The sequence below is a fragment of the Gambusia affinis genome, linkage group LG02, assembly GCF_019740435.1.
Source record: "Gambusia affinis linkage group LG02, SWU_Gaff_1.0, whole genome shotgun sequence".
NCBI classification, from domain to species: Eukaryota; Metazoa; Chordata; class Actinopteri; order Cyprinodontiformes; family Poeciliidae; genus Gambusia; species Gambusia affinis.
The window spans coordinates 14,482,091-14,509,572 of record NC_057869.1 but is presented as its reverse complement, the minus strand read 5'-3'; the positions used below and the strand labels follow the sequence as shown (position 1 = coordinate 14,509,572).

Here is a 27,482-nt window from a genome sequence, read left to right as displayed (position 1 = left end):
GCTGCTAAGGATTTTTGTCAAGAGAGCTGAAACATGGACAGTTTCAAATATCCTTCAATTTTGACTCGAAATCTTCAAAGGTCTCAGACAGCTGAGGATGAAAAGCAATTTTGTTTTTCAGCACATTCAAGCATGCATCCAAACTGAAGTTTTTGTATTGGCTTAGTCAGATTACATAACAAAATGTTGTGAGGTCACATGAAGAGGGCTGCGGATGAAGGATGTCCCCTTGGAGACGTCTTGCACAGTGGAGTGGACGAATAACTGAAGAGCCAGAGCGCTGATGGACAGCTGTTGCTGAAATTAGAGATTTGTTTATTTTTCAGACGAACTGACCCCGGTACTATCTTGAAACAAAGCCATAAAATAGAAAAGTAGACACCAGATAAATAATTGTAATAAACTGAAATATGTTCGAGATATATTTAAATGCGTCTTCAATTAACTTTCATCTCGCGAGATCCTTGGTTTGAACTTGTTCTAGGTGCGCGCTGCGCTGGTCTCCAATGAGCGCAAAGCACAGCTTCCTCTCGGCTCATCCGATGTGCGTCTGTGAGCTGATGGGAGCAGATATCAGGGGGACTGTGAAATAACTCCTCGTTATTCTGTCTGACGGGAATCTTGGTCCTCAGCATGTGGTCTGTTCGGAACCGAGCGCGGACGGTTCGGACGTGGAGGCAAAACTTTTTCACAGTTTCAGCTACTTTGCGCTTCAAAGGGGTTTCGGTAAGAAGAAATGTTTTTATTAAGTAAATGTATGCATGTATAACAATGTATAACTTTGCAATAAAATAATAATAATAAAATTCTGTATAGAAAAATGCATTTTCTGTAAGATGCGTGAGTTCCTACAATGAGCCATGAACTTATCTGGCGTGAGAAAAACCTTTGCATCTCTGCTGACAGCTGCCCTTCAAAGCCTCAAACAAACAAACAACAGTAGCTCTGCTTCTGCATCATTCCTCCGCTGTTTGTATTCTCCTGGGACCAAGAGGCCCGGTTCTTTTGATTATGTAGTTTATGAGACAGTTTCCTTAGTTCCATGATGTTCTTTTTGCTGTCCTTGGTTTAACATGATGGATGAGAAGGAAGTCTTTTTTTAGCAATTCAGTGGGAAAAGTATTTCCTTTGTGCTTATGCCCAAATTATGGACATAAGAATCAATATTTTATGTTAGATTTACTAAAACAATATGATTGGTTTTGAGATACTAGCCAGGCCATTGTTACCTCATAAAACGATGTGAAATGTCCCACAGTTTATTGCAACAAAGACTTAACTAATAAGATTTCAATAATCCGGTAAAGTTTGGAGGAAAACAGGTGGTGGATTTTTCCTAACAACTCCTCGCTTGCCATGAATTATAGGGCTTTTGGTGAGCCTTTTCTGCTATTACCTTGGCGATGTTCATTTCCTGTCAAATATTTTTAACTGCAGATGGCGTTGCTCATTCAGGGAAGATGTGGAGAACTGCATCAACTCAGTTTTGCTCGGCTTCTCGGCTCAAACAGGCCTCTGAAAGGTACGTGAAGCACTCAGCAAGCCATCTTACTCTGTCACACAATACAATGAATCCATCTGACCAGGCCCAGTGACCCAAATATTTTTGGCCAGTGTCAGCCATCTGATTTGCTAATTTTCTTTGTTCTTTCAGGTTTTGAAAAATTGCTCCCGAAGAGAAAGGAAGGAACTGGCAGCCGAACATCAGCAGAAAGTAAAGAAAGAAAAAGAAAAGTCCTCATTAAGAGAGGCATTTCTTAAATTCCTGTGTGGTTTGCTTTTCTGCAATTTATATTTGGTTTTTGTTATTTAGTTAAAAGAAGTAGAGAGCAAGACTCACTTCGGACCAAAAGACGTGAAGGGAATGATGGCAGTGGTGAAAGAGAAAAGGAGAGATCTCAGTGGTATAAACGATTCAAGGTGAAGATCTAAGTGTCTACTTTAGTTGTGTTGTCAAAATGTTCTGCACATTCTTTAAACACGTGAGACTCATTTATCTTGTTTTGTGAAATAAAGTTGTAGTATAACACTTTGATAGAAAAGAAAGATTGGATTAGAAAAGCACAGGAATGTGTTTTTTTTATCTTCAAATGACAAAATAATAATAAAAAAAACTGCCAAGGTGAAGATGTTTTATAATTATGCAGTTAATTTGTTATAAAGCAATATTTGAACCGAGGCTCGATTGATTGTATTTGTTAAAGAACTTTACTAGCCTATAGGTAAACAAAATAACCTTTTTTTTATCCAATAAATTGTTAATGAAAGATTGTTCTGATTTACTACGTAGGGACAGGCTTTGTTGTCTTCTACCGCAATGTGAAAAATTAGGAAGGTTGCGTCCAAAAGTTGAGCATTTTATAGATAAACAAAGCATTAAAAGGTTTATAAATTTTAAAAAAAGAACTTGATCCCATAGATCAAATACTTAAAGCAGTTTATGTTGCTTTCAGAACCACTGGGTTTCAATTAGAAATGTTCCAAAGTTGTTGAAATTCACATTGTCTTCTTATAACAGTGACACATTCAGCAAATAAAAACAGAGTTTAAGCATTTAAAATGAAAAGGTGATTTACTGCTCGTATGCATATGGAGGGATTTTTTTAATATTACAAAACCCTTAGTCTGTAGTAACATGATATTGTTGATGTGATGCTTAAGGCTAAGTAGGTGAAATAATGGTTGAGCTTTAAGGTTTTAACTAAGTTGACCTTTATCGCCTTAACTTATGTGGTGGAAGGTTTTATCTTTAGTTTGGGCTTCCTTTGGTTTAATAGTTAAAACTTAACGTAACAGTGGTCAGAAGCTGATTCATCTGTTCTCATTTCAACGTTTCCTCGTCCTCCAGAAGGATTTTCCCTTTGATGAAAGGACTGTCCAGAACGTTGCTCTCGGCGCTGCGGGCATGACCGCAGCCTTTTTGTACTTCCACTTCAGAGAAACTGGAGTCCAGATCTCCTGGAAGGATTTTGTTCTGTATCTGAGCAAAGGCTTGGTACGTTTAGTTCAGTGTCGCTCCTGGAGTCTTTCTCAGCTAATCTCCTTTCATCAGTAGCGTAAACAGATCATTTTGTTCACACAGGTTGGTCATGTAGCGGTGGTCAATAAACAGTATGTCAAAGTGTTTCCGGCCGATGGAGTGAACTCATCAGAAGTGGTTAGTAAGATAATACTGTGCCGTGTCCTGACTCTCTTCAGAAAGGGGCCACTTCTTACGCCGTTTTTTTGGTTTTGTGTTTCAGGATTATTTGTGGTTTAACATTGGCAGCGCGGCCTCATTTGAACACAAGCTGGAGATGGTTCAGGAGGAAATGGGCCTGGACTCCACACAGAAAGTACCCGTCCTCTACACCAGTGAAAGTGACGGGTGAGAGTCTTTCCTCAAGCTGAAGCAACATGTAAATTGGATTTTCTTCTCCAGCTTCCTCTTCATTCCTCCTCAGGACGATGGTTTTAAGCGTTCTCCCTACGTTCCTCTTGGCTGGCTCCTTACTGTTTGCGAAGCGACAGGGGCCCATAGCCGGAGCACACGGCGGCAGTTTGAAAGGAAATCCATTCAGCATCAAAGCATCTAAAGCAAAGATAATTAAAGACTTTGGAAATGTTTGCTTTAAGGATGTGGCAGGCTGTGAAGAGGCCAAGCTAGAGATCTTTGAGTTTGTGAATTTTCTGAAAAACCCAAATCAGTACCGGGAGTTGGGAGCCAAGATCCCAAAGGTAAGTCTGTGTGTGTTTTCATATTGGAGTGCATCTCAGATTTTCTCTGCCACGATTATTTTCACATGCTACTCATGACACGCATTTTGTCTTTGCAGGGTGCGCTGTTATCTGGGTCCCCTGGAACTGGGAAGACGTTGCTGGCGAAGGCCACAGCAGGGGAGGCCAATGTCCCCTTCATCGCTGTTAATGGCTCCGAGTTTCAGGAAGTTTTCGCTGGGGTGGGACCCGCAAGGGTCAGTCCTCCATCCTCAGACATTGCTTAAAAATGTATCTGTCCGTGTCACAAGTCGCTTATGATCTGGTCTTTTGTCAGATGAGAGACCTGTTTGCCATGGCTCGCAAGATGGCGCCCTGCATTGTTTTTATCGACGAGATCGATGCGGTCGGCAGGAAAAGAGGCAGCGGGAGCTTTGGCTGGCAGAGCGAGCAGGAAAACACTCTGAACCAGTTGCTTGTGGAAATGGATGGTGAGCATTTAAGCACGTTTATTTTTCCAGTTCCTTAGGCAACATTTTAAATCCCCGGCCTGTTTGTATGACTCCAGGATTCAACAGCAGCACCGACATTGTCGTGCTAGCCGGCACTAATCGAGCTGATGTCCTAGACCCGGCTCTGATGAGACCCGGCCGCTTTGATCGACATGTATATTTGGGTGAAGTACAGCACAGACTCTTCTCTAAACGGGAATATCATTCCCCTTTCATTTATTCCCTGTCTTGTTGTATAACGTCCTACTCTTATGTAAGTGATTTTAATTGCACTTGATGCAACATTTTCCTGTTTACATGATGCTTTTTCGTGCTGTGTCGCCTGGGTGTCGTCGTTGCTGCTGCTGCAACTCGACAACAGTGGCAACAATGCCCAGGCATGACATTGTTAGTTTATTTTTTCTATTGGAGATGAGATGCCAAGCTTAGTCTTTGAAGTTTATTAAATTTGCACATATTTTCTCATCTCTGCTCTCCTCTAATGTCATTTAAGCCGTACTGTGTTTGTCTGGCTGCTTTTATGTTTTGGTGGAGATGGTTGATCGTTGTTGTACCAGCTAAAATCTAATTTGCTCGTAACAAGCCGGTCTAATGCTGACAAAAAAAAAAATAATTATGATAATTGATTGAAAGATAACTGGAGACCAAGCTTCGGGTTGGGACTAATGTTAGCAGTCAATCAGAGGGTGTTGCTTTTGAGTAGCTTGCAGTTAGTTGAATTATATCTTTCTTTCTGCAGAACTCTACAGACTTAGATCATGTTAATCTGCAAGATTAACGCCTGTTTCAAGACATCTTTCACCTTTTTGCAGCATTTTTATTTTCTTGAATAAATGGATGTTTCACAAAGAATGTATTTTACCAGCTTGCAAAGAAAAAAAAATCACTGATGTGACTTTGTGTTGCTCCTTTTAAACACAATAAAGTTTGAAGTTGTGACGTCACAAACCTTTTAAATTCAAGTAGTAGACATTGTTATTCGAGATACTTTACATATAAAGGTTCTCCTTAAGATCTTTTTTTATTTTTTAATTTATGGCTTGTAAAGGCAGCAGAATATAATTTCAGTGTAGGCTTCCCTTTTCACAGTTCTCTATCACTACTTTTTGAGTTCATTTAGATATTCAGATGACAGTTTCCTCCTCCAGCAAATTAACTTGATATTGCAGTAGAAATGTACTGTAGAATTCATACCAGGCTTGTTTTCTCTTTCCTGCAGGCCTGCCTGATATAAAGGGCAGAGCATCCATCTTTAAAGTGTATCTGAGACCCTTGAAGTTGGAGCCTTGTTTAAACCTTGAAGCTTTGTCCAGGAAGTTAGCTGCACAGACCCCGGGTTTCACAGGTAAGAATGGAAAGTGGGGCTCCTACATCTGTTGCTGATGCTAATTTTACAGCTCAACTTTCCAAAAATGCTGAACGTTTTGCTGCAAAGGCTGGAACAAAACTATTTAGTCCCAGCTTGCAAGCTTTTTTTAAAGCGTTACGAGTCACGTTTCACTAGATGCATTGTGGCTGTTTCTCTTGTGTGTTTTAGGGGCTGATATTGCCAATGTTTGTAATGAAGCTGCACTGAGAGCTGCACGTCATGTCAGCCAGTGCATCAGTGCCGAGCACTTTGAGCAGGCTGTGGAGAGGGTCAATGGAGGTAGGTCAACCAAAATCTAACATAAATAATTTTATTAAGCAACAATGTTCAATGTTCAACGAAGTTCAACTCTTTTGTAAAAAAAACAAATGCATTTGATTTCAAAATGAAAGCATCTTTTAATAAAGAATTGATTATTTAACGCCATCATTTTTTCATGACTGGATTATTTGCTTTCATGGTGAATGTTTCTGTGCGGATTCACCCACCAGATGTTAGCAGCATTAAGTTTTCTGACATCATGTGTCACAAAACCACTATTTGACGTGAATACATAAATGTAGGCTATAGCTCTATTTTCAAACAATGTAATGAAATTGGGCATTTCATGCAACAATTTTGGAATATTTTTTTTTTGCTAAGTTCTGATTCTGGAAGGCATCTTCTTTTATCTGAGGTCTGGATAAAAACACTCAGCCGTTACAGCTTGTGGAAAAGACAACCGTGGCGTATCACAGGGCTGGTCATGCCGTAGCAGGATGGTTCCTGGAGCATGCAGAACCACTGCTTAAGGTATTCCGTTGGAATAATTATCCGGTCCAGATAATCCAATAAGCTCCTAGTAATTACATCTGATTTGGAGGACTTTTACTTTACGTTACCGTCAGGTTTCCATTGCTCCTCGAGGGAGAGGTTTGGGTTATGCACCGTATTTATCTAAGGAGCTGCACCTGCTGAACCAGGACCAGCTGTTCGACAGGATGTGCGTGATGTTAGGAGGACGCGTGGCCGAGCAGGTTTTTTTTCGACGAGTCAGCACCGGGTCCCAGGACGACCTCAGGAAAGTCACTCAGACGGCGTACGAGCAGGTCATCAACTCAATTAGCAGTCGAGATTTAAAATATCTTGAAACGTTTGTCTTGCATGTTGGATTTTTAGTCAAACCTTCGCTCTGTAAGTGAACATTTCTATTTGCTTCTTCAGGTTGTTCAGTTCGGCATGAACAAGGCTGTGGGCCACGTTTCTTTTGACCTCCACCTTCAGCAAAACGCCGTCACAGAGAAGCCCTACAGTGAGTCGGCAGCGCAGCTCATAGATCAGGAGGTCCGCTCGCTTGTAGACGTCGCCTTCCAGCGAACACTCCAGCTTGTTGTCGACAAGAAGGAGATGGTGGAAAAGGTGCGACTCGTCGGCCTGCCGTGCACTATGCAGACTTTCACGTTTTAAAGAACACTTCTCTTTTGCAGGTGGCGAAGCGTCTGCTAGAAAAAGAGATTCTGGACCGAACGGACATGGTGGAGCTTCTAGGACCTCGACCTTTTCAAGAGAACGGCTCGTATGAGGAGCTTTGTGAAGCACTAGAATTTGAAGAGGAAACTCCACAACCCGAAGGACTAAAGTGTGGAGGGGATGATAAACAGAACAAATCACCTTTTCACATGATTCATTAACAAATTTACTGCACCTTTCAGAAATATTAGCATCCCCTGAACTTAACATTTTGTCATTACAATCACATCCATCCATATTTGATGGGGATTTATGCTGTACACCAGTACAAAGCAAGGGAGGCTTTTTTTTTTTTACAAATCTCCAAAAAGGGCTGATGTTTTCACAATGACTTGAAATTTTCTAGAACCAAATCTACATGAAATATTTGCCTTGTTTGCAAAAATATTTCAGTTTCTGCAAGAGTGTATGTAAGAGTGGATGTGTGATACTCAGATCTTATGATAGATTGCTAAATTGAATATGATCTCCCTTTGATTAGCTCACGACTCTGCTTTGATCTAAACCATTTGATTTGAATCATTACATTCAGGCTCTAGCAGGTTTTCTTCCCTGGATTTAGCTACATCTATCCCCCATCAACTCTGACAACAGCTGAGAATGTGACCTGCACTTTATCTCATTGGGTTTCAATAATGTCCTCTGGATGAAGCTGCACCCTGAACTTCACTGAGTTTCCTTCAAAAATGACTTTTTTGACCCTTTTTCTATGAAGACCACACTGCTGGTCTTCATAGAAAACTCCTGGACAGGTTGGGTGTAATACTGTTTTTATTTTATTTTCTTAATATTTATTTTTATTTAGCGTTATCAGTGAAAACAAATGCATGCCACACTTTTTAGAAACTATAAATTTTTTATTTTTTTTCTCCAACTCAATAATTTCAATTCACTACTTTGTGCTGGTACAACATGTAACATTCCAATAGAGAGGAATTTGTGGCTGTAGCCTGACAAAATTCAGCGTGTGCAGACTTTCTGTGCACTGAAATGCCCATTGACCAAGTTTTTGTAAAATTTGCTCTATGGACAAATGAAAGAAGTTATTACTGTAACTTGATCATCTCCGTCATAAAATATAGACAATTTTTTCCCTCCCCGATTTTTAAAAAATTAAGAAATCCGTTTTGGAAATTAGGATTTTTAGAAAATTTGTTTTATTTTGTTTCATGATGTTAAAAAATGCCTTCTCCGTCATGTTTTCCATAACTTTAAGGTCAGACAGACGTTTTAGATGCAAATATTTCTTTAACCAAGACTAGTGCTTTTAATTCATGGACACGGAAATCACTGTATGACTTTATATTGTTTGTAAATGACATTAGCTCAATGTTTATATTTTCTGTTCCTGCTCAGAACAAATAGGTTTAAAACATTTGTTCACGTTTTGCTTAATATGACACTTTTTCGGGAGTGCTGTGGTGGCGTAGGGGATAGCGATTCCTGGACCCGACCGACATTGGCCGCATGTCTTCCCCCCTGTCTATCCCCCATTCCTGTCAGCCTACTGTCATATAAGGGACACTAGAGCCCACAAAAGACCTCCTGGAGGAGAAAAAATAAATAAATATGACACTTTTTCAAATGTTTTTTAAATTAGAAATCAGAATGAATGACGTTACTTGCAGAACCTGATCTTCTGTCTCAGTAGTCTTAAAAAATTATTGCCATAGAAATTGATTTAAATTTTTTTAATTCCTCCTGTGGGTAAACTTGTTGCAGACACCAGAATAACTTTAAATTGGCTTCTCTGAAATTTTATACATTTTCATTTACATTTATAAAATTTCTTACAAAAAAGAAAGGTGTTTGCTGGATATGAAAATGACGATACAAAACTTAAAAGGAGCCACAATTTTATTGAATCCTCAACCGACCTCTAGCATCATATTTGATCCACAGCATTCAGAGTTGACAGTCCTATAGGCAGGCTGAACATGTGACAAACCAAGCAATCCGTTATCCATTCACTGACAGTAAAGAAATATCTTGAGTTAATTTTACTATTAAAACAAATGTTGGCACTTTGTTACGTTTTTTTTTTGTTTGTTTGTTGGGTTGTTTTTTTTTTTTTGGCATCCACACAAATTATGATGACCTTTGCTTTGAATGTATTTTCTTTTCAAGTTCTGCTCATTTGCATCCCTGGAGCATCGACTGTGGCAGCCACACATTTCTCTGAGGGTTGGAGGTTGGAGGGAATCGGTAGCAAAGAAGAAGAAAAAAAATCTTACTATGGAACAAATTATTGCAAGTTGCTGCTACTTTGTCTGTTTACTTGACTTTACTTGTCTACAATCCTGCAGGGGGCGCTGGCTATACAATTTAGAGAAAGAAGTGCAACTTTTTTATTCAGGCTTTTTGCATTGATACACTTTTATTAATAATGAAGATACCCCACATATCTCCATTAGGGCTACCTTCGCTATCTTCACAGTCAGCAGAAACCTCTGATGCTTTAATAAGAAACAGTAAGTCTTAATAAGCACCTGAATGTTTTAATTTATATTTCATCTAACCTCTCAAGAGCTGCCATCACTGTGGCTTTAACTTTTGCTGCCAATCTCATAATGTCGGCCCACCCTGAGGTGTTGTAAGGACGAAGGTGTTGATACTCTGTTGACCTCATACCCTGTCTATCTAAAAAAAAGAAAAAACTATTTAAATCATCTGGCAGCCCAGAGTGCAATAAGAACCCTCCGCTATAAAAACACGATGACTGCACAGGTTTGCTTGAGTTGGTGTGAGAAGAGAGCAGGTACAGTGAGATTATTGCACGTCATCATTGTCTGTAGAGCAGAGAGCCGAGTTTCCAGAGTTGAGCCTGAACGCGCCAGCACTGCGGGGCATCACGTGCGTGCACAGTGGCAGATGGAGGCGTCTCGGTGGCTTGGTTTCGCCACTGTGTCTGTCCAACAGGCTCGTTTCGGGTTGAGCTTTATGGATGCTTCGCTCTCTCCAGCTTCATTAAGGGATCTGCTGTGTCTGAGTCACTGTGATGCTTCCTCTCACGAGGCAGCTCCACTTTACTGCAGCGCGTCCACGAGGGAGAGCGCATGTAGCCGCTCCTGGGCAGCACAGGCTGGTGGGAACCTGAGGACCAGAAACACATCAGACGGAGGGTTTTGGAAATAGACGCACAATAAATCAGGCTGTTCAGAAACAGTTTATGCAATGAGAATAAGAGTGTTAATGTTTTTAATGTTGCACCCTACTAAAGTGCACTTGGAGTTATCTCAAGAGCTAATTTATTTCAGTGTATAGTATATAAAACAGAATTATAAACTCTTCTTCCATAAAAACATCTGAAGGAAATGATCAGTGTTTTGTCACTTTGCAACCAGGACATTTAATCGCCTTTTTTAAAGAATTTTATTGACCAGCAAAGTAGCACGTCATTGTGAAGTGGAAGGAAAATTATTGTTTTAAATTCAGTCAAACCATTTACCTATGAAAATTACCTAATTAAAAATAAAGAAATACAGAATTCACCAGTGTGTGATTCAATCTTAATATAACACCAGTTCTCCTGTGGAGATTTCAGAGGTTTATTAGAGACATACAAAGACCTACAATCCTTCTGAACTGCTGGGTTGGATAAGGACAACATTAATAGTAGAGAAAGCCCAGAGGTCCATGGTAACTCTGGAGGATCAGCATAGATCCACGGCTCAGGTGGAAGAACTATAGATGGTTGTGCATTTCAAAAATCTGGTCTTCATACAAGAGCTTCAACTAGAAAACCCATGTTAAATCAAAAGCCAAAAACTTTTTTTTTCTGCAAAATGTGGTGTGGATAAAAAAAAAGTGACAAATAAAACATCACTGTAAACACATTTAGCTTCACCAGCTAAATACAGGACACTTCTGGAAGAAAAGACTTGAGACGGGAGAGGAGGGTTACCTCCCGACAGGAAAACAAACACAAATAGCCAGAGCTGTAATTCAATGATTTATGTAAAAAAAAAAAAATTATATATATATATATATATATATATATATATATATATATATATATATATATATATATATATATATATATATATATATATATATATATATATATATATATATATATATTCCCACTGGATTGGCCAAGTCAAAAACTATTACTTAATTAAGTCAATATGTAACAGCTTCCAAATAGCTGTTTACAAATTCTGCACTCCCCATGACTGAGCTCAAGCTATTTCGCAAACTAGAACGTGCAATAATTTTAATCTCTAAACGTGAAGCTTTGGTAAATATAAATCCCAAAACTCACTGCATACAGATAAAAAGCGAGATTTCCATTTGTTTATACAAAAAATGGTTCAAAAATCCCAGATCCTTTTTACTAGTTTCCCTCCACTTCACAGTTAAGCTTTACTATGTTTAAGTCTAGGGCACACATTTCTAATTAAACACATTGATATTTGTGTTGGAAATGTGACAGAAATTCACTGAAGAAAAGAGACCTAACCATCACATAGAATAAACAAATAAATCTCTCAAAAGAGAGCGAAGATATTAACATTCTCTCCTCTGACATGGTACAGACGTTAAGGTGTTGGTGTTGTTGCCACTTCACGCCACTTGGTGGTGATGTTGAACCTTCGTCAATAACATAAAATCAGCCTTAAATGAGAGAAGTAGAGCTCTTGGGTCCCGTCTCTTCGAGTTCTTCTCCGCGTAGATATCTCCCCAGAGACACATTGTATTCTGCAATATATTAAAGACCGAATGGCGACAAAAGAGAGAGAGGCGTTGGAATAAGACAAATATTGATCTCAGATGATTGATTGCCTCTCTGCTGGATTTTAATGAGTTGTCAACCTCATGTGAGGCAGCGAGGACTCCGCAGTAACATGTCCCATGAGAGAAACCTCCCTGGTGCATTTACGCCACGAAATAAATGTCTGCAAAGTGTGCAAGCTGAATCCTGCCTGTGTAATGCAGACGTGATTGTTTTGTGTGCTGTGTTTGAATCTCTCCTGACAATTGGATTGCAGGAAAACATGAGAAGACAAAATGGAAAAAAATAATAATTAAGAACTACAATAGTTGAGATGTTTCTTTTTTCTTTTTGTCCCTTGTTCTTTTGCTTTCGAAGGCGCCAACTTTGTCTAAGCTCCCAGACAGTGGTATAAATATAGATTTCTCTGCTTCAGTCTGTGAGTTTCTGATTCACTTAGTGTTACTGAATCACAAGATGTCTGCAGTTTTCCTCTAATTTGTAAGGTATAGCTTATTAAACTGCATAAAATTTTGCTGTCCTATGATTACAGCTCAAGATTTCTTGTTCATTTGAAGACATTATAATAACATTATAATAATAATCACTGTAAACTGTCAAAGTAACAATGTCTAAAAATACATATCAGCACTTCCCAAATTCTGCCAAAAACAATTTGTTTTCTTTTTTTCTTGCACAGCTCAACCAGAGTTTGTGAACTAGGACAAGCAGTGACTGATGATGATCTGAAAGTAATTAAAGGCCTAGGTAAGTGCTAAAGGCAGCCAGTTTGAGCCGGAACCTGACCTTTTTACATTCAATGGCGCTTTTATAGACAGACTCATGCTCCTGAAGGAGGAACGTAGCTGAATGGCTGAAGAGAGGAAGCAGCTGTTGAATGTACACTTTGTGGGAGCAAACTTAACTTTTCTGTTTGGATTTCAAGCAATTGCATAAAGACAAGTGTAGTGTCGACGACGGGTCAGGTGATCCAAAATGCTGCAGCAGGAGTTCTAATCAAAACTAAAAGAAGAGCTCATTTTCTTTCCAATTTTGGTTTCCCCTCATTGGTTCCCGACCAAAATTGTCGCATTGTGAGATCAGATGATTGTTTCACATGTTTCCAAAAGAGGTAGCTCCTAAATTTTAAAGAGTAGAATGAGAGGCAGATGTTTTGGTCCTTATGTTCCTCTTTTTGTTTATCGTCTCACAGATGATGCTACCAGCTCCGCACTCCTCTGTTTCATTCTGTTTCTCTCCAATAAGAAGCCCTTATTGTGTACTCTATGCTTCTCTTCAGTAAAATCCTGGATCAATGCTTCTGTGTTTTAATATCTGTTCTCTGAAATCCTGCAGCTGAAGTGACAAAGCTCTGTCCAGGGTGGGTTGTCTGTGTGTGTCTAAATTTTATGTTTCATGAGTCTGATTTGAGCGTAAAACGAAGGGCAAACCAACTAAATCCTCGTCATTCTTTTGTTCAGATTCTCTAGAATAAAAAGCCCTTAATTGGTATTTGTTCTGAGCTTTCTAGAATGCACGTGTTTTGCTACATGTCCAAACTTACAAAATCTAAATAGGGATGTAGACTGCTGGCTGCCTAAAGGAAGGTGAAAATAAAATCACACGGCACAAGATTTGAGACTAGGAAGACAAAGTGCAAAAATGAATTCCTTGCATCCTGGTTGTGCTTAAATGGCTTGAGAAGAAACAGGCTTTGTTTCCAGAAGGGGAAAATCAATTATTTAACAGTCTGCACATAGCTTGAACTCACTCACCCATCTTCAGCTTCTCTCCCCGCTTTAACCATTGTCTCAACCCTGATACGTCCTCACTATTTTTCCATTGAGCGATTTTCTCTCGCAACCAAAGCTTAACGCTATCTGATCCGAGTTAGAGGGAAAACCTCACAATTCACAAAACGTAGAATCCAATGTAAAACCGATATTTCATTCACTCATGTATTTCAGCTGTCAGACAGAATTAATCTTGCAAATCTCTGTATCTCTGTGAACATACCGCATGTTTTGTAAAAAGTTGCCTGAAAATTCTGTTTTAAAAGATGCAAAACCTTTTTCTCACTGTCTGATTTTAAATCATGCCAAGCATTTCCTATTTTAGGCCTGTTAGGATCAGCAAAATGATTTATGTCTTCTAAATGCCAAAATGAAGAGGGAAGGTTTTTTTTTTTACACAACTTTTAATACTTTCTTCAAGGCCAGACAATTATCAAATGTAAGATTACAATGCTTTCACTTTCATTGTACAATGAGACTAAAATAAAAAAATAATGTTTTTTCAGTTTTAGTAATAAACAGAAAAGAGAACAGGGAGAGGGTGGATTTCTTGAAGATGAAGGTGTTTGCATTGTTCAAGGAGAAAATGACAAAAATACTATTTTTAGCTCTGAGGTGAATGTGAGACAGGAGCCATGAGCCATTATTACATAAATCTGTTTGATTTGCCACTTTGCTAGAGCTGAGCAAACACTGCTTCCATATTTCAGTGCCATGTCTAAGAGTTCTGTCTGAACTTTTCTGCACATGTATTTTATTCTTTTGTTTGTGTTGCCCACATCCTTTCCTCATCACCCCGACTGCTGGTGTGCCATAAAGATGTATGCCCAGTCCTGTCTCTTTCTTCACCAAAAACGGTGAACCATTTTAGAAAGAGGTTCAGAACTACCATGATTCACTTTGAAGTTGAAGTTGTAGTTTTCAACCCTCCTTATGTTTGAGTTGTCCCCTTGTGACAACTCTTTAGTTTCTTTAGTTTTATTTTATCGTTTGTATTGACGCTCACCACCAGTAATCTTCACTCATCGTGCAGTTCATCTGCTGCGCCGCCTACTCATCATGTTTCACGTCATGTGTCGCCACTCATGTTGATTTTTCACTTTTGAGCGTCGGATTCTCTATTTTTATGCCATGATTCACATGGCATAGTTATCCGGTTTCTGAGTTTTGCACAATGTGCTCGTCGTTTTTATTTTATTTTTGTTTATTTGTTTGTTCCCCCCATGCGGTTCGGAGCGGGCGGGAAGCGTATTGATGGAGAAAAGCAGACTGACGTAAGCTTTTTAAAACAAGGAAAAAATCCCGGTATTCTGATTATGGAAATTCAAAACTGCTGGAACGCTACCGTTTCATACCGGATCACTTAAAACAAAACATGTTAACTGAATAAAATGAACGCTGTCTATCGTGGTATGGTATCACCCATGGAAGGATTTTTTAAATTATCATTTAAATGGGTTAATTTTTCAGAGTGAGGGTATCGTGATTTTAGGCATCACATGTTTAGAAGAGCGATTTTCTGTTGTCCTTCTATGGAAGAGTGCAGCATCCAGAGGGACAATAACACACTTTTTAATATAAGTTTGACATGATCACAGCACTGCCAAAATATATGTGCAAAAATCCTGAATTAAACATAAAATATTTGAAAATCAGACAACAGACAAGTGAATCGCAGCAACGTCATCAGCCGGTGTAACGAGGAACTGGTGCAGTGAAGCTACCAGTAGCAGGAGAACGGAGCTGCGCTAATAAGCTAACAGAAACGCTGAAGAGAAGAAGAGCTGCCATCGGTACAGTTGCAGCCAAGCATGTTTTAATGTTACACTATACAATTTTGTGTATTGAGCAAGTTGCTCAAAGTCTAAACTGGCATAATTGTGCATAAAAGAGGTAAAGTTTACCATCGAGCAAACGTCCCCCAAAGGAATCGCAGAGCCCCCCTTTTGTAAAGATTTCCGCCAGCGCCCCCTGCCGTCCTCTGTACGCCCCCGTTGAGAAACGCTAGCTCATAAAACACCAATAAAGGTTTGTGGAAAAGTTGCAGTGAATTAAAGTGTTTTAAGCCACTCTAAAACAAATTGTGAAAATAAATAAATAAATGAACAAAATCTCACCACGAATATGAACATTATCTGTGACGCTGAGGGTCACTTGACCTTTGAGCTCATTATTGCTCAGCAGGGTTTTTTGGATCCTGTTGCGATAATCATTTGAAACTCTGTAACTCATTGAAACAGACTCATCTGCAAATGGATGGCTCAGCTCTATTGTGAGATTGCTCAGACACATTTATCCACATTCTTCATTCAATGTTAGCGATTTTTTATATTTTTCTTGATACTGTAGATTTTTTTGTCATCCGTTGAATACTGTGCCAGGCCAAGATATGTCTGATAGAGCTCATTTTTTTTCCTGGATGGAGGAGAACAATTGAACTGTTGTGTGTTTGTCTTTTTAGAGCTACTGCTGCTACTGAAGCAATAATTGTAAATCTCTTTCATTTACTTTCTTCCTTTGCGTTTACTGTAGCACAGGACTTACCTGCTGGGGACTCTCTGTGGTTTTCCTCATCAGAATCAGCGAAGACTTCAGCCAGTTCTTGGTCAGACATGTCTGTCAGCTCAGTCAGGTCCAACAGGTCAAAGTGGACCTCCAGAGACGACACACTGCTCAGAGGTTCTGTGGACAACAATGACAAAACCAGCATGCTCTCAGTCAGGAGTAAGGGGTTAAAATATACTAGTTGTGCACATTATTATTTCTCTTACAAATTATTGGACAAGAATTTTTTTTTTCCTGTGGCTTTTTTAAACATTTCCAGTTTCGTCAGTGCTCACTGCTGTTCACTGAGTGTATTTGTTTAAGCTTGACGCCTGTGTGTGTGTGACTGAAGACTGGAAGGAGATGAAAATAGCCACTTCTTTACCACTTCACTATATCATTTTTCTCCCCTACGCTGCACCTGTTCATTTTATTACCAACGCTTGTTCTTCAGCAGGTCAAATGCTCTGCTGCTGAATGCAGCAGGGTCATATTTACATGTAGCATGCATTAAAGTGTGTGACTCAGCACTGCAACCAGGCATCCAGGGGAGCTGAATTGGTAATGCACTGAGGCAAGGGTAAAATTTAATCAGAAGTGCAAGGACTTCATATATGCAGTACAGCAGGAGTCTAAAAGCATTTGCTATTCTCTCCATCGTTAAAGTGAGAAGCTGAAAAAGTGTGCACACTGCAATACAAAGCAGATTTTGATAAAATGATTAATCATTTTACAAACTTTTACTACCTTCACATATATATATTACGAAATTCCACTAGAAACAAATTTAGGGCAAGAGACATAAACATCAAAAAAAGCTGCAATAACCTGACTGAGTGAGTGTGCCCACCTTCAAAACAGTTTATTTTTGTAAGGTTTCAAGCATAGTTTGGCAGAGCCAATGCACAAACAGCTACATAGCGCTTTACCTAGTCCAGAGGACTCCCAAAGAGCTTCACACTACACCCAGTAATTCACATATTCACACACATGCCGATGGTGGTGAGCTAGACTGTAGCCACAGCTGCCCTGGGCAAACTGGCAGACGCAAGGCTGCCATACAATCTGACCACCACAGCAGGCGAGGTGGATGAAGTGTCTTACCCAAAGACAAAACGCCTGAGACAACTAGTCAGCTGTCCAAAACAGCTGATTTGACCTAGCACCACCTTCAAGGCGTGGCTATTTCTCCTCGACGATGCAGTATCCAAGTTACCAAGCTTCTGCCTCCCGCCCCGCACCTCCCCCACTCAACTCCTTCAGACCAGCCAGTAACAATTAGCAAACACCTGGGGGAACTGCTCAACAACAGAAGGTAACATAGTTACATAAATATGCTAAAGAGTGGCACTATGTTCCTTTAAAATACTTAATACTGGCTCTTTAAAGGAAATGATCAAAGCACAAACATTAAAGGAAATCAGAAACCGAACACCATAGGATCAGAGCAGTTGAACGATCCTTTGTTTCGTTTCTCTACTTTGCAAAATTAACCTCAAATTAAAAAGTAACCTCAGAGCAGAATAAAGCCACCACCACATTTCACTGTGAGTTCAATTTTAAAAGATGTTAACCAGGTATTGATGTTTTCTTTGGAAGAACAGTCTTCCAACCCAGATTAGGAAACTAGGAGCTTGCTGTCACATGTTCCAATCCTAGGTACAAATTCCTGCAGGACTTTCAGTGTTGCTATCAGTCTCTTGGCAGCCACTGTGATCAGTTTCCATCTATGTGTTTTGACTTTTTGAAGAATGTCTAGCACCTCCAGTGTTTCTATGGTTCCAAGTTATCTCCTGTTATTGACGGTTGTTATTCCTGTGGTATTTATATAAATTGCCCTGGACTAATACCTTTGTACAATAATATAATTTTTACCAGTTTATGACATCTCTTCAAACTATGGCTTTAGTAGAAGCATGCAAATGTACAAATGTCAGGAGTATCTGACTGGAAAGGTGAACTTTACTATATTTAATTAGTTTTCCTGACTAATGGCAGACATTAACTCAAGAACCTGACTGTTGAAACTGACTTAAAACGCACTTATGCACTCAGGTTATCGAACCTTTTGTTTTATTACATATTTTTAAACTTAATAAGAATCCACTTTTAAAATAATTTTTTATTGTCTCATGACGCTGCATCTCAAGAACATGGCATTTTAACAACATATGTTGTTGTCTTTTTAGCTTAAATCTAGATATGAAACAGAAGCAGATGAACGTGTGATTTCCTCATAAATTAGTTGATAACAGTTTACTTTGTAAAGTCTAAAGCAAAGCTCTTGGGTCAGACGTTGAGAGGAGAACAAAGGGAGAATGGCAGGCTGAAAACTGCTATTATCCCATCTGCATGCTGCTTTCAAGGCTGCTTCATGTTGACGAGGCAGAGCCAAATCTCCTCCTGGCTTCTTTGTCTGCTGTACCTCATTTCCTCCATTCTACACCAAACAGACCCAATATTGATTTATAGAAGAGTATCCATCATGCTGAAATAGTAGCAATGAGTAATTTGTCAAATATATTAAGAACATTCAACACAGGGTGTGGCGGAAGACATGTGGGATTGAAACTAGTAGGCTGTAAAAATGAGAGAATATTGATAATGAACTGATTTTATCATTTGCAATTATGTCTGAGTATTTCAAGGAATACATTTTTCATTTAGTTCACTGAAAGAGGCTTGTTAGCAGTTACTTTTGTGAGCATCTTTTTTCGGAGGTAAGTGGAAACTAGAGGCAATGAAACATGAAGAGAATTGTGGGGGAGGAGATGAAAAGAAAAGCGGGAGAGGAAGGATGATGGGGAAAGTAGGGAGAGTTGAAGCTACAGGAGAGATGATAAATGTAAAACAATAACAGAGGAAAAAATACATAAGTATAAGACATAATGTGGTAAAAATGTTCCTTACTATTGCAATAATTTGCAATCAGCTACGCTTCCTTTTCAGACGTTTTTGGGTTTTTTCCCTTAGGTTTTTTGCATCCTCCATGCCCTCTCGCTTCTTAAATTATTGATCAGTGTGATTTCACTCCCAGGCAGGCACTGAAACAACTGCCTCATCTCAAAAGATGATCAGAGAGCCTCTGAGACATGATTGGGGAGGACTACTAAATCCTGCTGAGACACACCTTAGCTGAAGCCAAAAAAACTGGAAGGATTTTTTTTTGCCTAAAGCACATGTAAATAAATCTCTCTCTGCATGCAAAATGATGGATTTGACTTCACAATTCAATAAAAAGGGCAAGATAGAACACTAATAGACACGGGTTGAGTCTTAAAAAAAAATAAGAAAGTGGGGTTTAGCTCATATATATGTATTTTTTCTTTTGCAATTCCCTTTTTGCTGGTATATAACAAAAAGATTTCACACAGTACTTTAGTTGAGTGTTTCTGTTATTTATTTATTTTTTGGTGCTTTTTCTTCCAAACAATCTTTCTTGCAATATATGTTGGCATTTAAAAAAAAAGTTTATTCTGTCTAAATGTAAGAAATAATGTGCATCATTTTGTGAAATATCAACCTATGTCGTGAATTTTTCCTGTTGATTGTTCATATGCTGCTGATTTGTCTGTTACACGTCCTTCATGTACTGAGATGAAGGATGTGCTGCTGCACTTTTGCCATTGTGTGCGTGTGCCACACATTATTTTACACACCAAACTATATTTTATGACCCCTGTCAGGCCCTGTTTACATGACAGTGATACAAGAAAAATGGAAATTTTGTTCCATTTCTGTTAACAGATTTACATGAAGACATTCTAATTACCGTACAATATTTGTTTACACAGTAACGGAACACATCGAAAAGGCGTAATGCCCTCGCCAAGCCACTAGTTGGTGATAGGTTCTTTGAAACTAAGTTCGCAAGTGTTAAAAAAAGTTCTACTTGAAGGCACGTCATTTCGCGATTTCCCATCAGGAAATGTTCCCCAAGATATTGGGGAAAAAACACACTATGTGTGTCTGATTAGGGTGCAGTTGTAAAAACGTGGGATAACTTCGCTGAAACACGTTGTTTGAGCTTTCACGGTGTCCGTAGTTCTCTAGATAAGAGCGCTGAACAAGCGCGTGCTTGTTATGATTGCTGAACAAGCACGCTTGGTTTTTGCCACCTGGGTTAGGGTGACCAGACGTCCTCTTTTTCCCGGACATGTCCTACTTTTCAGACCTAAAAAATGTCCGGGGGGAATTTCAAAATCGTCCGGGATTTTGGTCAACTGCCACAAAACACATTACATAGCTTACAGTGCATTGTGATTACATTGCCACGTACGCCGATTCTACCTCCCCCCCCCCATAATCCTTAGGAAGGTAAAGCTGTTTAAAAAGTTCAGTTAGGAAGCTACAACTGGTATTTCTGTTTCGCAGTCCACTTAAGCTAATCCCATTTTGTTAACACTATTATATGTGCAATAAGCTGCTAATTAGCTTTTGTCTCAAGGGTCCATGGATAAAAAACAATAGTTCCTTTAAATGTAACATTATACTATTTAATTGTCCCTGCTCAAAGAAAATGTAAATAAAAACAATTTCGTTTCTTCAAGGACTTCAATGTCCTTGTCTTGAAAACTTCAAGACAAGGACTTGTCTTTTACTTTTGGGTCCAAAAGTAAATAACGCAAAAATCTCAGGAACCATTACATTTGACCTTTTGTAGAAACAGGAAATCTTATCATCTTATCTTCTGTTTTGTACTGGAATACTTTCTATATTAATCAGAAAATAACCTCAACACTTGGGCATGCTTTGGTGGCGTAGGGGATAGCGCAACCCACATTTGGAGGCCTTGAGTCCTCGACGTGGCCCCCGGCGACATTTACCGCATGTCTTCCCCTCTCTCCCTCCCCCTTTCCTGTCAGCCTACTGTCATAAAAGGGACACTAGAGCCCAAAAAAAGACCCCCTAGTGGGAAAAAAGAAAAAAAGAAAATAACCTCAACACCCCAAGCATCTCAAACACATTAAGCATGAAACATGTTGGTCATATTTTGCTTCATTTAAAGTTTTAATAAGATCTTGTTAAAATAATCTATGTTATTTAAGACAGTATCATTAATATCTTGCATTTAAACCAAAATTCTGGTCGTTTTTTTTCTGAAGCATCGTCTTCTCACTGATTTCGCTCTCCCGTCTCAGCATATTATCTGACCTGCCAGGTACCAAGGGTGGTTAATGTGTCACTTTCAATCCCAGAGACCTGTTTAGTTAGTGAAGCAGATAAAAGGGGCCTTGTTGTCATTTATGTCGCTTCTGTATTTTCAGTTGCTGTGCTTCAGCGGCCTTGGGGTTTGGTGGCACATGTACACGAGCCTCTGTGTGACACAATGAGTCCTTTCAGACGAAACTGTGTCAGAGCAGTCTGGTGGAGCAGAATACTTAAAGGAGACAGAGACGGTTAAGAACGGTTAAAAATTCAGAATTAGTGCATGCTAGATGTGATCTAAACCAACATAGTTTTCAATCATCATTAACAATGAAAGCACCTTTCTTTCCTTTTTCCTCTAGAAGTGTGGCAGCTAATCTGTTAGAAAGTTTCACTTTTAAAAGTTCAAAGGGTCCCTTTCTAGTGAAGCAAAATTCTCAAATATCTTCTTGTCTTTACCCATTTTTTTTTTTTACACTTACGTCTCTTCTCGCTGATGTGCAGCAGGCTGGCAGTGTGGCCCGACAGGCTGGGCTCTGCCTCCCCTGACGGGTGCTGGAACAGCTCCTTGGATAAATCCCCCGAGCTGGACGGCTTCAGTAGCTTCTGGATGTCTTTGTTGGGCTCTGTCGTCACATGATCCCAGAAACAGAAAGGGAGAGAGTGGAGGTAAAAAAAAAAGTTATTGATCCAAGAATTTTTGTCATTTTTTTAAAAAATAGAACATTTTAGGAAATTAGATTTTTTTTTCTGTATGTTTGATCTCCACTGAAAAATCAGGAACAAAAATGTTACAAGAATGTAGAAATCTGACTCTCAGAACAGCGTGTCAGTTTGACAAAGAGATCTTCATTGTCTCCAAAGAGAAGGGACCGAATGATGGCAAAGGAAATAAAAGCACTTACGAAAAGTGGCAATAAGATGAATGACTTGAAATAAGGCAGGAAAGGTAGGGTGGAGGGAAAAAAGGTAGAAAATTAAAACAGAGGGCCAAGACAGAAAGATGAATACATTCAGACAATCATAGAGAATAAAGGCTAGGAATAAAACAAATGTTTCATACTCTGTTTTAGTTTTCTATATTTATCAAGACTTAGAAAACTTTTCAAACTTTTTATTATGCTTTTCAAGTGTGTGTATAAACTCTGTTAGAAATATTCTGTATTGAAAAAAACTGTGTTCATCAATCATCCTTGCTACACCCGCTTATGTGATTGATTTTTCATACTTACAACCTCTAGTCAAGTTTATGTATCAAAACTGCAGGTTTTATCCAGTTCATATTAACTTATATCTTAAGTGTTAACATGTTTGAAAAATATGTGAGCGTCTTTGTTGTTAGAAGCTTTAAATGGTTTTTCCAATAGAAACCTTTGTTTTCAATTTTATTTAAAGAAACCCAGCGATCATGTCCCTGCTGATAAATGTTTGCTTTTCCACTTTTGTCCAAAGTCCTTAAAGTTTTAGGCTTGTTGGTAAGCGATGTCATATAAAAGCAACATTTCTTAGTGGTGAAACGGCAGCTCTATCTGACACAGCAGTGCACAGACACACAATGCAGAAAGTACAACAAAGAGGTGAAGACACAGACTGAGCCACTCAGTGTTGAGCTTTGAAACTGAATACTCAAAAAGAGATTTCAATTCTCCTATTCCCTCTTTTGTTCTCATGATCAAAGATCAAAATAATTGTTGACGAGGAAAGTGTTCCTTTCTTTGTGTCCCTGCAGCACATTGCTGTCAATGTGCTGATTCCTGTGTTGGAAAAATGTTAAACTTCCCATTTTACTGCTTAATTAAACTCAGTTTAAAAATTGTAGTGGAGATTATAATCATAGAAAAAAAGGAAAACAGCAAACATAACAACATTCTCATCTCTAAGCCTTTTAGGAAAAACCAAGCTGTTGGTTATTTCTATGTTTACAAGAAATATAATTGTCTTAACGGCTCCTAAAGCCTCGGGGAAGAAAAAGCCCTGTGATGGAAATGCTCTTGGAAAGACAGAAGGATCGATGATAAAACTAGGTGTTTCAACAAGAACCCAAATCACACAAGCACTGTGATGTATAGGAGCATTTAACAGCAGAGATGAATGTGCATTAATGCAATACTGAATAGAAATGAACAGACAAACGTAGAGGCAACGTGTGATCACTTTCCTTTCGATGCTATAGTTTCTCAACACCTTCTCTGTTACTTTACACTTTAAGTATGGTGGGCTGAATTGGTGTAGATAAAGAAGACGCTCCTGTATTCTTATAGAAGAGTTTTTTGTGGGGTTTTTTTTTACAGTGCTTCAGTCAACAAACCTTGTGAGATCACTTAAAATGAAAAACTATGCGAGTCATAATGGGTTGTCCTTGTGTTGATCTGATCTCAGCATACAACGCTCACTTAGGTTTTGGATCAAACTGTCTGGACCGGCACCAACCTAACAAAATGAGGAAATTTAGGAAAACATTCTTCGAGGCATATGGAGCATCACATTAATTTTAGGCATTCATGTTATGTTTCATTTCATTTTCAGATGTGATATTCATCACCACGCTGTCACGTTCTTTCAGCTGATGTGTTTTGTGTTTTAAGGCTTGACTAGAAAACCATCATCCTCTTCACTTCTAAAGTCACTAAACAGAACGATTTTATAATAGCACATTTTCACATTTAGGAGTTAATGCTCCACAGAGGTTCTGCTTGATCAGGGTTAAGACATCAAAGACACAGTCTGAATACAAAGTCTGGGCAAAGAAAAGCACAAGTGCATGGAAAGTGCTGCACATCTTCCCGAAATACAAGATTGTTGACGGTGGGTCGAGCAATTACAAACTACACAATGATATTAAAAATGTTCAGTTTTTAAGGAGAAACGATCAGACCTGAAGAACTATTGCAGTGCGGTGTGGGAGTGCAGCAGATGGGTCTCAGCAGATGGCGGCCACCATTTCTCCGTGCAATATATGCTCAAAGATTGTTAAATTTCTGGAACAAAGACAGCTGAATGCAGTAGAGCGAGGGGGAAAGATGGACATACTGTGGTATGCCTTTGAGGAGAAATGGCAATCACTGGGTATTGATTTATTTCCCCCACTGAGGAGCTGTGCCTTGAAAGATTTCAGTTTAACCTCTGTAGTCATAATGAAATGTTTACTCAATATTTGGACGGCAGGATGGGTTTCAATTCCTACAGCAGTGTCTCTGTTCAGTCATATATCCATAAAAGCTGAACTTGAATGTAAAAACAGTTTTAAAATGCAAGATGTTAACGGCTATCTATGTCTAATGCTCAGAATGCATGTCATGTTAAAGTTCCCACAGAGTTTTCTTTCTTTTTTTTTGTTTGCATCTGTGGTTTTGGTGAAAGATGATTCAGATAGGAGTATGACAATGGTCTAGAGTGAGATTATTATCTGGGGTCAGATTGAATTTGATCTTGAATTAACAATCAATTACTGCAGGACAAGAGGGACAAATTAATACACCACCCAGGATGCTGTCAGTGTTTCTTCTGCATTCTGTGTTTATTTATGTAAAGTATACACAAACTTCATGCTGTAGGTGATTTTAGATTTTCAGTCAACATCTGAGTTGGTTTACAGTCATGAAGAGTTTCAAAAATAATTTCTGTTGTTAATATCGATTGTTTTCTTGTTTCATGTCAGTCAGACAGCATTAGGAAATTGCTAGGGTTTGCAAACACATGGTGCATTCCTTAACAATCCAATCACTGATAATCTGGGTAGAACTGATGACAAAGGAAAGATTTTCCACCGATAATTAGACAGCATAGATGGAAAACGATCCGAGTTTACCTCCGCAGTAGTCAATGACAACACAAATGAGCAATAATTAAATACAAATTACCTGATAACTGATATACACTAAACCTTCATGAATGTGATTTTACTGACTTTTATTTTACCCTATAAGGACACATTTTGCTTTAGCATGCAAACACCGGTGAGAGACTAACAGCTACTTGGCAAAGGAAATACTACAGCATACTATGGGGAAGACATTTAACACAATATCTTATTATTACGATATCTTAATCTCAAATCACTCAAGATACAATCTGTCTGAAAAGCCACTATCATGGTTTGAATTATATCCAAATTTGGGGAAACAGTGTTTTCTAATTGATCACATTAAATATTCCAGAACTGAAATAGGAATTCCACAAGGAACCGTCATAGGTCCCATAATTTTGAATTACATTTCAACAATGTCTTAGACTTTTGTATCAGTACTGCATGACTGGGATTACTGGGAAAAACAGAGATGCTAAAATTCAAGAGTAGAGAAAGTGTACACTTATGTCATGAATTGGGATTGTTACAAATTATGTATTTCAGTCCTGATTTGTTTTTCAAACATTTTAGGTGCTTTTTAAAAATTTTTTTTGCTTTGGTTGCTTTTTTTCCATTTATATGTGTAGTGTTTATTTAAGGACACCTCTTTTATAAATAATTTAGAACTGTTTCAGTATTGAAAACTTTCATGAAATTAGCTCTGTAATTTAGCTGGTGGCTTATGAACCTCATTATAGGACAATTATTACTTTGTAACACTGACTGCTCTCAGCAGCTGGATCTGAATGGTTAATGCTCCATTACAATCCGCACTTACCAATCGCATCAGCATAAAGTGGCTGCAGCCGCTCACTTTTAACTGAATTCTTGTTCGATTATTAAACTTGTGCAGATGTTTGTAACAGAAATACAAACCACAGGGTGTTTTCATGATTAGTTTATCAGAACAGAAGAATATGTGCAATTAATTTCAGGTAGTCCTGAACGACTTATAGAACAATAATGTTCAGCTGTCAAAAACAATTGTTTTGTCTTCATGTCTTATTACACCCCCAAAAAAATTCAATAAACTGAACAGCCCCCTTTTATTCATCACAGTTTAATGGGCGTGTCGCTGAGGGCTCCTATGTTATCTATAGCATACCAGTGCTAAACACAAAATACAGCTGTAATGTCATCACTTTCAATTATGATTCTGTCCAGCAGCAGTAATAAAGCCTCCTCAGTGTCACCGTAGCACAGGCTTTTCTGGGTGGCTTTTACACAAAGGCCACACTATTGTTCCACAATTTGTAGTTCAGCAGTCCAGCCTTTGCACGGTTGACCTCCTGTGAGCTGATTTAAAAGCAGATTAAACTGTGCGAATGGGGGGAAAAAAAATCCACCCTCCTTTTCTACATCCCTTGTAAAAGAACAATGGTAAGTAGGGCTTTGGTGCTATATTTAACCACATATATCGTTATTGAACTCTTCAAGAGTTGCTTAAGATCGGAGACCAAAAGCAGAGATAGTCACACAGTATATTTGAAAAAAGGGAACAAAAAGGCATCATTTTTAGCACAAGCCTCTTGAAGCGACACAGGATTCTGCTTCAGCCCTGTTCCCAGCTGTGGCATTAAAAAGAAAGGACAGGAAAATGGCTCTTACCTGGGCTCCCTGCCCCTCCCTGTGCCTCCATGCAGCTCAGCCGAGAGTGTTCTGCTGCTCACCACACCAGCATCAGAGAGTGGAGGACACAAATGGGGAAGGGGATTGTATGCGAGTGAGTGTGCATAGGAGAGAGTAAAGAGGGGGTGGTGGAGGTGGGTGGACACAGCGAGACCTAAGCTCTGAACTGGCTCTGTTCCACCCTTTTTCTTTTTTTCTTTTTTCTCTCTCTCTACTGCTGTGCAAATTGTCCCAAACAGGAGATGTGGAGTTCCTCCTCCAGCTCTGGCCACCTGTCCCGCTCTGCCATCAGAGCCATGTGAAGACTACAGAGCAGACAGGGAGGTCTGGCAACGGCGACATCACAGCAAATTTATCAGCCACTTGCTTTGGTAAACGCAGCATTGTGAGGCTTGGCTCAGAGAGAAATCCAGAGCAAAGAGGAGAGAGAAAGAGAAAAATGGGGAGGGCTGGGCTGGCCAGCTGCCCAGACTGCAAGAGAGAGTGGGGGAGTCAGGGAGGGCAGTGGACCACTGGAGATGGAAAGCTGTGGGAGGAACACTAGGGAGGACACGTGCATGAATGGGACACAAACCCAGAAGTCAAGTTGACAAACCCAGTTGGGTCAGTTAGTGTGAAATATTGAAAATTAAGGCGTGGTGTCTGGATGGCAGTGAAGAGCGGTTCACTGCAACAAAGACAGTTTGTTAGACAAAAAAAAAAAAGAAAAAAAAAGAGATTG

General features: G+C 39.1%; 2 protein-coding genes across 2 annotated transcripts; one reads left to right on the top strand and one right to left on the bottom strand.

Moving 5' to 3' along the window:
• Positions 1 to 453: 453 nt before the first annotated feature.
• Positions 454 to 9,424, top strand: LOC122843075 (AFG3-like protein 1). The gene is made up of 17 exons (XM_044137557.1): positions 454 to 726; positions 1,438 to 1,522; positions 1,655 to 1,714; positions 1,814 to 1,920; positions 2,849 to 2,995; positions 3,083 to 3,157; positions 3,243 to 3,367; positions 3,444 to 3,717; positions 3,816 to 3,953; positions 4,034 to 4,187; positions 4,265 to 4,372; positions 5,428 to 5,553; positions 5,746 to 5,856; positions 6,254 to 6,369; positions 6,465 to 6,665; positions 6,781 to 6,975; positions 7,044 to 9,424. Exons 1-17 carry the CDS (start codon positions 634 to 636, stop codon positions 7,245 to 7,247), a joined length of 2,319 nt encoding a protein of 772 aa, XP_043993492.1. The 5' UTR covers positions 454 to 633; the 3' UTR covers positions 7,248 to 9,424.
• On the bottom strand, positions 9,132 to 27,228 carry dbndd1 (dysbindin domain containing 1). Its single transcript, XM_044137572.1, has 4 exons — positions 26,741 to 27,228; positions 21,768 to 21,911; positions 16,138 to 16,275; positions 9,132 to 10,179 (listed from the first exon to the last, which is right to left on the bottom strand). The coding sequence occupies exons 1-4, from the start codon at positions 26,769 to 26,771 to the stop codon at positions 10,025 to 10,027; spliced, it is 468 nt and encodes a 155-aa protein (XP_043993507.1). The 5' UTR covers positions 26,772 to 27,228; the 3' UTR covers positions 9,132 to 10,024.
• Between the last annotated feature and the right edge of the window lie 254 nt (positions 27,229 to 27,482).